The sequence below is a fragment of the Chelmon rostratus genome, chromosome 4, assembly GCF_017976325.1.
Source record: "Chelmon rostratus isolate fCheRos1 chromosome 4, fCheRos1.pri, whole genome shotgun sequence".
Lineage (NCBI taxonomy): Eukaryota > Metazoa > Chordata > Actinopteri > Chaetodontiformes > Chaetodontidae > Chelmon > Chelmon rostratus.
The window spans coordinates 20,229,967-20,240,639 of record NC_055661.1 but is presented as its reverse complement, the minus strand read 5'-3'; the positions used below and the strand labels follow the sequence as shown (position 1 = coordinate 20,240,639).

Here is a 10,673-nt window from a genome sequence, read left to right as displayed (position 1 = left end):
AGAGTGGAGTCAGGCCGATATATTGGCTTATACTCGCTTATAACAGCTTTACATGAGCAACAACATAGGGCAGTGCTGCACCGAAATTATATATTTGATGTGTTATAGGAACATTTCTGCAAAAAATATCTGGACATGAAAAATATAAGAAACCATATTGAGCAAAGTAAAAATTCAATATTGGATTGGCATCTATCTATCGATCTATCGATCCACATATCTCTGTCATGTGCGTCTCTGTGAACTTTCAGCTTTTAGTGTCGGGGGAGACGCACAGACAGAGAGAGACAGACAGACACGCATAGAGACAGGCAGGCAGACAGACAGACAGACAGAGACAGACAGACAGAGAGACAGACAGACAGGCAGAGAGGGAGAGTGAAGAGAGGGAGGGGGAGAGAGAGGTAACCGGCACCTGCACATGGAGGAAGTCATTCTCTCTCTCTCTCACTCTCTGCCTCTCTCTCTCTCTCTCTCTCCTTCCCGTTCACTCCTAATAGGATAATTGATAGATAGCCTAAATAGTCAATAACAGCGGAGTGAGAGAGGTCGACGGAAGCTCTGAGGAGAAACTTTTCAGCTCTCTGCTCCGAGCAGCAAGTTGCAACAGGACTGCGAGCGCCGGAGATGCTCTGAGAAGAAGCTGATCACCAAAACCACTTTCCCACCGCCTGGAAGCTCGCGCTGTTTTTAGTTTTAATTCTATTTTTGGGCCTTTTTGTTTTCGTTTTACAGGTAAGAGCTCCTTGAACTTAAATATCTTTAAAATGTTATTGTGCAATAGTCACTGACTTTGGTGAAAATGTATTTCCTCAGAGGACTACCATGGTGGATCGACCGGCATTATGCTTGGGTGGGTAAAACTTGATGGTATAATTATATTAATCACAGTTAGTTAGTAAGATGTGGATTTAAAAACAATATTTAAATATTAATTACACTTGTTTTTTAGCGCTATTTTTAAGCACACGGTCATCAAACGAACTTAATATTCGACCAGTTTAAACAATAGTCAAAAACAATATAATACAACTGGCCACTCACTATAAAATACACACTTTTTGAGAGACAAACTGCCTATTTAACTGCTTTTTCCTCACATTATAAGGAGGTGAAGTCGCATTTAACGGCCCCTCCATCTAACTTTGTTCAGCTGAATTAGCCTCGCGTCCCGCTGATTGGTAAAGTGTCCTAATTAAAGGATTTGCCCATCATTGCAGATATGGATCAGAGGGCAGTGTGTGCCGGATGCCACCGGCCGATCACGGACAGATTCCTGCTCAGAGTCACTGACGGCCTCTGGCATGAGGAGTGCGTGCGGTGCGCGGCGTGCGGGGACGCGCTGCACAACTCCTGCTTTCTGCGGGACCGCAAACTTTACTGCAAGCGGGACTATGCTGAGTGAGTGCTCACGCCCAACTCTTCATCATAGTTTGGTTTTCTCCAGATGTAACAGCTGAGATCGTGACACACTGACGCATTCATATGTTGACTTTTCAACCCTGGTGAGGGGCTTCAACCCAGCTGATTCCAGGTTAAAAACATCTGATTTCACACTGTAACGTCGTTTTCTCAGAGGTTTTGCATGAGGAAATACAATTTAATTTAATTTTGATTTCAACTGAGAAAAATGCAAGGAAATTGTTTTGGGTGTTTTTTGGGTCAAATTTTGAGATGTAAAGTCACTGCGTGAACATGTTTTAACTAAATTACTTTTACCTTACTCACACATATATATATATACGTATATATATATTTTACCGTTTGTCAAGTATTTTTTGGAACATGCATAAAAATTACTACCAACATTATAGTTCATGCAGTAGGAAAAAAAACCTCTTGTGGCATTTCACTAATCTTTTCTTTCTAGTCTTTTCTTACTCATTTCAATGTATTTCTTTGGCCCGGTGTCCAAAAATTATTTTGTGTTATTAAGCCACTTTTTACAACAGAACCCTTGTCCAGATCTGACCTTGACAAAAAAATGTGTGTGTGTGTGTTTGTGTGTGTGTGTGTGTGTGTGTGTGTGTGTTTGTGTATGAGAGAAATCAGAGTGAGACAGTGGCGAAACAAGTGATGTCTTTAACTTAAACATATCTATTACTACTTAGTTTTACATTCTGCACATATAGCATGGATATAGTTTATGGCAAAAATATGTGTGTGTGTGTATGTGTGTGTGTGTGTGTGTGTGTGTGTGTGTGTGTGTGTGTGTGTGTTCCTGCGTAGTTGTGTCCAAGCGTATATTGTGTAAGTTGACTTACAGGGAACTTGGCACGGTGCAAGAGAACAAGGTGACTGTAGGAGGAAGGGGTGGCGAGGGAGCTGGAATGTGAGAACACTATTGCATAGTGTACATCCATACACACACACACACACACACAAAACAACACAATCACACCTTCACACACACATACAGCACACAACCAGGGGTAGAGCTCAACTGACACATTGTCAAAATGTGTTAAAATTTCAAGGCCCATTGGCGTGGCAACTGCAAGCTGGGGACAACATATGGTCTCGTCGATGAGGCGGTCTCCCCCCCCAACAAAACTCCCACCATCGTCACCCATCGCCCAACTCCCTCCTACCCCGCCCACTGCCTCGCCGCCTCATTCTTCCTCGAGAACATGCTCTCACCTAAACAAGAGCCAAGACAAAAACCGCACACCCTAACAGGAGGCAGCTCACATTATTTCTGAGCAATTTAGTGATGGTCGTCCTGCCAAGCAGGCAGGGAAACAAGAAATGTTACACTCATTGGTCCAAAACGCTCCCCGCCATCATGTTCCCAGTCAGCTGAATGACACTGCAGCGCTGTTGGACGCCTGCACCTTTGTGACAGAGCACCTCGATTTTTAGGTTGGCCAAGCACTGATATAGACATGCTAACTGGTGTTTAAAGGATAAATGGGTTGTGATTCTTGTAAAAACCTGTTCAAAGTGCTTTGCATGATCAGTGTAGCACTTGGCCGAAGCGCAGAGAAAAGAGCAGGCCGGAGAGGTAATTAGGAGAGTGGAGCCATATGTCAGAAGGTCTGGTGCATCCCTGCAAGAGAGACGGTGAGGCTGGTGTGAACTTATTTTGGGGGACGGCGCGCTCCACGAGCCCTGGCGTTATGTGCTGTGGCATCTGGAAAGCTCTGCCCACAGCAGCCCCTGTGTCGAGCGATGGGACAACGCCCAGCCGACCGTGAGATATCTGACCTGACCAATTAGCAGGAGGCCTGGTGCCAGAGCTCTGCCTTCTGAGGTCTCACGTCTCCGCCTCCCCGCTCGTCCTGTCTGGGGTTGCGGCACCCTATAACACATGAGCGCCCCTGTTTGTCCAGGATGTGGGGCTTTAAAACTGTGCCAGTGTTGGACAGTGTTTCTCTCGCAGTGCAAACTGTGCGCTACTCCCGCCCTTCTTTTCATCCAGGACTAGTGTGAAGCCAGCTCGTAAGTGACGATTATTCCATACTGTGACAACATTTGTCTCATACCACACGCTGTATCTTCTGTGAGAGTCTGGCCTTGTTTTTCCCTTTGCTCGTGCGGTAAATCAGTGCCAACCAGACCACCAGGTTTGGCCTGTTCACACAAGTTAAAAGGCATTAATGCCAGTATTTGAACTCCCTGAACAAAGCAGTTTATAATTTGCCGTTATGCTTTTGTTACTGGTGCCAAGAGGCTACACATAACTAGTCTCAGAATGGTAAATGAGATATTAGATATGCCAATATTGATCTATAGATTTATGCCAGAAAATGCTGCAGAAAGGAAGGAAAGCAAACTTGAACCAAATCCTTCCCAGTATTCAGGAAAAATTCAGGTTTATTGAAGTTTAATGAAAAGCATAAAAAAAAACAAGATCCACATAGCAAAAGAAAATCACTAAAAAGACAAACAACTAAAACCAGATGTTAAAGGTATTCAGACTGGTACCGTGAGCCACCCTGTGAACTAATTTCGATCCGTTTTAGATGTAAACCGTTAATGGATGCATGTTCTTTGCTACGATTATATAGATATTAAGGGCATTTAGCATCATATTCGTACTAAATGCTGCACCTGTTAAGCTTGAACAGACATCTTGCCATCTGCTTCAGATGAAATGATTGAAACGAGATACATAAGTGCTGCTTGTGTCAAGTATTTTTTGAGAAAACTGTGCTGATTCGACAAACGTTTGAGTACATATTCATCAGCTTAACTTTGAACTCATACTGTGCAGCACTAGAATGTAAAGCAAAAAGCTGATTTTGAAGATTAATAATTGAGTCAAAAATTGTCCTTAATTGCAACCAATTAATACATTTTTAATGATTATTGTATGATTCATATTTTAAAAATGCCACTTAGATTCAGCTACCACATAATAATTCTAATGATGATGAAAGTCTCTACTTTCTTCCAGGGCAGCTCTGTAAATACTTTATTATACATGATGAGGTTTATTTCTACGAAACTGTTTTCCAGGACAAAACAACATGTTAGATTGTCCGAGGTATTAATGAATATTTCTGACTTGATTGCATTGTCAATACGATCTATATAGTTTGTTTTGCACGACCTGTAGCACTCACAGGACACACAATACATTCAACACACTGTGCTGTAATTTAATGAAGCACCATGCAAATTCCTGTCTGACAACGTGGTGTTTAGGTTGGTTCGATTGTCAGTAGATTTAGATTGGCTAAACGGTTCAGTGGACAGGCGGACTGGACATCAGATTGGTCGTCAGATCAGCGCCGTGACTGGTGGTGCACTTGACCCGCAGATCTGTATCTGATACATGGTGTGTGTGTGTGTGTTTGTGTTCAGCGAAGGATCCAGGTTAACCTGATCCAGAAACAGGATCTGTCTCTCTGCTTGTCCACTAGACCAGCAGTCTGTTTGCCTGAGCGCCAAAGGTCAGCGCTGAAGTCAGGGCAGGAACAATGAGTGGGGAGGGCTTTCTCTGGGCAACTGTGTGTGTGTGTGTTTGTACATTTCTGCTAAACACTCATCTTGTTATACAGTGCATCTGCCTTGAGAGTGCCCGACCCTGGCCGTGTCAGTGTGGAGGAGTGCAGGATTTTGCTGACTTATTTCTCTGTAATGATCTTGTCACTAATTGCCATGTCTAAATCCAGCGTGACTGAGTGTTCCCGCTCTCCTGGCAGGGCCTCTGGGCCAATCATGTCAACGGAAACTCTGAAATATTAAACACCTTGAGCTGCTCCATAAGTATTGGAGGTACTCTTACCTTTGCATTAACAACGCTTAAGAATACTGGGCATAATAAGACGAACTGGACAAGGCGTATAATGGAAAAGCGATTCTCGAAACACGAGTGATCTCACAACATTAATGCCCGTAGTCTCTTCTCTGCTGACATCTAGCATTAGCATCACACTGAGACATCAAATCAAACGGTGCATCCCAGAAACATTCCGGGTATTTTCTGCGCCACACTTCCTTTGAAGATGTTTCGTTGATGCATCTTGCGTTGCCACAGGAATGCACATACCGCAGACGGTATGTTGGCCATATTAAAGCGCATACCACTGAGGCCGTGAGGCAGACGACTCGGATGGGTCAAGCAGCCCGACTGACCCTCCTGAGCTGCTGGGAATGGGCTTTACCGTTTCCCTAGCGACCCCACAGCAACAGTGAGAGGTCCCAGCAATGTTTGGCTTCAGGATGTTGCAGCTCCAGACCTTTTGACAGGGATGTCTCAACCTGGCTGTTTGCTTTCTGTTTAGTCTGAGTTTTTGTTGGTGTGCAAATATTGTCCTAAATTTCCATTTTACATATTTATTCAAAAGGAAGTCAAACGCAATGTTTGTTTCACTTGAAACTTAATGTGAAATGTTATTTTACTTACACCACCTATTTGTGCGTTCAGTATGTTCACTTTTATATATATATATATAAATTCTAAAACTACAAACTATAATCATAACTGAGAGAAAATACATACATTTGTATTGAATTACTGTTTAAAATGATTGTAAAGATAAAGTTTAGCATCAAGTTTTTCCTGTGAAATCGATATGATGGCTGTGATTCATCAAATCTACAGCTGACCACATGGGTGGCCAATAGAAGACCAGGTCTAACATGCTAATATTACTCTGAAAAGTAATATTTTCCATGTCTGCCTGAGTAACTGCATTGATCAGTATTAAAGGAAATTTCCTATCTCTCAAGTTGCATTTTTTTATTTAGAAAAACTTCCAATGCTCCTAGTTTTTTCTAAAGGCTGCAGAGTAGCAACAAAATACAAATCTTGGATTGAAACAATGATATACTGTATGTCGACTCTCCTCATGGGTCGCACCAAGTATTTTTATGTGAAAACAAAAAGGTGGACAAAAAGCTGTCACTTTCTCATGCCTCTGGGCTGACTGGTCTGGTGACCCAGTCAGGTCTGGAGACAAACACCAGCTCCAGAATGATGACGCATCATCCTGCGTGACAGACCCAAAATGCCGCGGTGTCAGCCAGCGGACAATGGTCCTGCTGCTTGGGGGCTGGCTCTGTCTTTGTCCCGCTCTGGTTAAGCAGACTTAGGGATAATTCCGCGGATAATTCATGGGACCGGCGGCTCAGCCTCTCCCACCGGGAGATCTGATTCCCCCCCTCTGCCTGGAGCCATGGCCTGCCGTGAGCTTTTCTCCTGCCTCCCCAGGAGCACAGCCTCGGACACGGCAGCCGGAGCCACGGCAACAGTCTCTGAGGCTAAGCCCACCAGTCCCGGTTGCCAGGCGCTAAGATGCACACCCGCCACGCTGAGGGTATGTGTCTGAGTGGTCGGGGCAGGGGGAGGAGGAGGAAAGGGGAGAAGTCAGGTTGGCAGTTTGTTTTGAGTGACAGCTCGACTCAGCAACATTCCCCAAGTCAACCAAGCATTTTTTTTTCTCATGGAGTCCCTTCTTACTGAGGTGTGAGGGGTCCTCAAGTGTCTCAGCTTATACTCAAGCTCCATCCAGCCAAACAAAAGCACTGCTCTCTTTTATTTACAGAGCTCTCACCATTTCCCTCCATTTCCTCCCTCGTTACACCCCCGCCCTCCCATCCCTCTCTCCAGTCTGTTTGCAGTGCGTTGTGGGGGCTGTGCGGAGGCCATCTCTCCCACAGAGCTGGTGATGCGTGCAGGGGCCGCTGTGTTCCACCTGCGCTGCTTCACCTGCAGCGTTTGTTCCTGTCGCCTGCAGACTGGAGACCGCTGCGTCCTCAGGGAGGGACAGCTACTGTGTGCCAGAGAGGACTACCACCAGTGTCTGGCCAGCCCGACCTCCTCTGACACAGGTACTGGCTGCGTACAGTGTGTGTGTTTGTGTGTGTGTGTGTGTGTCTATACTCATCACTGGGTCAGAACTGACCCAATACCAATGCAATATTGGCTTGAATTTTTCGCTATGTTACGTCAATATTTGTTTGTGATTGTTAACAATTCGTGCATCCTTTGCATTGTGCAACTAACAATTAATTTGTGATATTTATTATTTAAATCTTGAGTTTGTTGTGTCCAATAGTGGGTCAAAATAATCATATTTTGTTTAGATAAATAACCAAGTTATTAATATAATTAATCTAGAAAAAAAATCTGGGTCCAAACAGTGCATTAATAATGAGTAAAAACAGTGCATTAATAATGAGTAATGTTTGCTGTAACATAGCAATAAAAAAAGACAACAAAATATGTCTGAAATGTTAATCATGCCTGTTTTTATTTAAATGTTTACGACTACTTTTTCTTCTGCTCAGTGTGCTGTAAAGTGCTCCAGGGACTCTGTATCACTCTGTGTTGCTAAAAAGCATTCTGAGAAATTTAGGCAACCAGGTTCAGTTCAGAGATCGAGCGTGAGCGAGTTTTGAAATTAAGCTACAATTTGTCATCAAAAAAAAGACTAAATGCAAATGATGCATTGAACTTCTCAGATGGATGCCACGATTTCCCCTTTTCTATCTCTCTCTCAACATTTGTCTTCTTTAATGCTCTATAAGTGAATAAACATTTGCTTTTCACTCGTGTCTGCCCCCTAAAAGGTAAAAGTGACGATGAAGAAGAGGAAGAGGATGAGGAATCCGGGAGGGTTACAAGCAGACGAGTTCGATCAGAAGACCCGGAGAGCAAACGTCCCAAAAGGCCGCGCACTATTCTGACCACTCAGCAAAGACGGACCTTTAAAGCATCCTTTGAGGTGTCGTCCAAGCCTTGCCGGAAGGTAGTTTTCTCTGTGTTCACTCAGTTTATAGGTGCATAGAGGGAAAAAGACAAATTATACTGTTGTTTTCTGTCAACATTCTTACTGTAATTCTACCTAAAACTGACAATCGTGGCATTTTAATGAGGATATGAGGAAAATAAGCAGTATCAAAACTTTACAGGAAGTATAGTGCTTTTTTAAAATACTGACAAAATAATAGTTGTTTTATATGTTTTTTAGATGATGGAAGTTGATGCACTTCTACCTTAGAATGTGGACAGAAAAGCATGTGCTGTTTTTATCATGATTTTCACAAAGAACAAAAGAAATAACTGCTAAAATAAGTAAATGAGTAATGTATGTAGGTATTTAGTATTGCTAGTGTGCAGATGGCAGACTTTTTTTTAACATAAATGTTTTATCCTTTCCTCCTTGTTTGAGGTGGATCATTGAGGCACCTCAGACAACCTTGAAGTGACCTCCTCTCTCTTTCTGTTTTCCTATTTTTTCATCCTCCCTTTCTTACTTTCTCCCTCCCCCCTGAATCTTGATCCAAGGTAAGGGAGACCTTGGCAGCAGAGACTGGTCTGAGCGTCCGGGTTGTGCAGGTCTGGTTCCAGAACCAAAGAGCCAAAGTAATACAAAGTACACACACACACACACACACACACACAGAGTCATATGCGCTACTAATAAAAGGACTCTTTCTGCACCTTGTTTGTATGCCAGAGTGGAAATCAGCCTGGTTATCTCTTCATACAGGAAACTGATGACATCTCACTGCGAGATCACTGCAGATTAAATCCCCATATTTCCTCACAAAGTGGACTCATGTGTGGCTTCCCTCCTTCACTGAAAGATGTCCTTTACCTCACTGTTAATACTTTGCGATTGAGTGAGCACACTCGTACGCCTGGGTGGCGGAGGGACTGTGGAGAAAGAGAAATGTTTTACACTACGCCTGCATGTGAGCTTTATGTCTGCTGGTGAATGTTTTCAGATGAAGAAACTGGCCCGGAGACAGCAGCAGCAGCAGCAGCAGGAGCAGCAGCAGCAGACTCAGGAGCAGCGGGAGCACACATCGCATCACACAGGTATCAGACTTTTGGAAAATGTTTAAATAAGCGCTTTATTACTCCTGTGGGATAGGAGTTAAATTCGCCTCTTCCTGTCGGCAATGAGAAACTAATTTTCAAAGACAGAAAAATGGTATATGATCAAAGATATTTTGCAACATTTTTAAAGGTGCAAAGAGTTTTTTCAAGTTTATTTTAGCAGACAGAATTAAGTAGGAATTCTGCAAAGGCAGGCAAGTCAGATAAGGTTTAAGGTTCTGATCTTCACACATATGCAAGTTTTGAAAGCCACAGAAGGCAGTTAATAGATGGGTGATGAGGCTAATTATTCAAAGCAACATGAAGGTAGCAAAGGGCACAAGAGCTCACTGAAAAACATCACTGTAACAGACAGCAGTGAACACCATCTCCTGTGCCCCCACAGCGCCCTCCTGTGGCGGTATGACCTCTGAGATGCAGCGCCTGGGGTCCTCCTACGTCCACATTCAGCAGCAGCAGCAGCAGCAGCAGATGGGACTCACCACACTGGAGCAGCAGGACTTTGACATGGACCCGTTCAGACAGGGCCTGACCCCACCTCAGATGCCAGGGGATCACATGCACCCCTACGGTAAAGACCTCAGTACTGTCAAACCACGATGAAGAATTACAGGTTTAAAGTAGAGCTCTATAAAGCTTCTGCAATAATGTGATTGCTAAAACTAGGGAAAAACATTGTAAAATCACATAAGATTTATAGTCAAGAGTTTATTATTTTGAAATGTACAATAGTAGTTTTGTTATTTTTAAAAATGTGGTTCCAGGTTAGCTTTAGCATTGTAGCACTTCCTGGGGTACTGCTCTGTGCATTGGTGCTGTAAAATAACTTTTATTTTTACTTTTATTTATTTCTAGATGAACAGAAAGGTCAAAATGCAAAAGGTTACTGATTTTTGGGCAAAATGTTGAAAGGATTACACTGAAATGCATATCATCACCAACAATAGCCTGAATCAACACCTCTCCAGCGACGGTTACAACAAAAAAATATTATTATATCCAGATCCTACAGTTCCCATAATGTAACGTAATAGCCTTTCATTAGTTTCTTTTAAAAATAGCAATTTTCGTGTCCAAGCACAGAAGCTGTTGTACTGTTTTCACAGACTGAGTTGAACTTCAAATGATGAAAAAGCTGAACTTTCTGAGTAAAATCAGTGAAATGACCCTTTAAACCAACCAGTTATCACAGCCTAATTATCCAGTGATCGATGGTGTTGTGTCTTTTTTAGGTTTCAAAGGTCTGTACGGTGACATGGACAGAGACCCTCTGTGTCATGTGGCTGACAGCGACTGCCTGCACCTGGGTGACTCCTCTCTGCTCACCCCCATCGACCGCCTCTACTCCATGCAGGACTCTTACTTCACCTCCTGA

The 10,673-nt window shown here is 43.3% G+C and overlaps 1 protein-coding gene across 1 annotated transcript; it reads left to right on the top strand.

The window, feature by feature from the left end:
* Positions 1 to 825: 825 nt before the first annotated feature.
* Positions 826 to 10,673, top strand: lmx1a (LIM homeobox transcription factor 1, alpha). Its single transcript, XM_041936037.1, has 8 exons — positions 826 to 853; positions 1,221 to 1,401; positions 7,061 to 7,281; positions 8,023 to 8,201; positions 8,741 to 8,818; positions 9,184 to 9,277; positions 9,684 to 9,869; positions 10,531 to 10,673. Exons 1-8 carry the CDS (start codon positions 826 to 828, stop codon positions 10,671 to 10,673), a joined length of 1,110 nt encoding a protein of 369 aa, XP_041791971.1.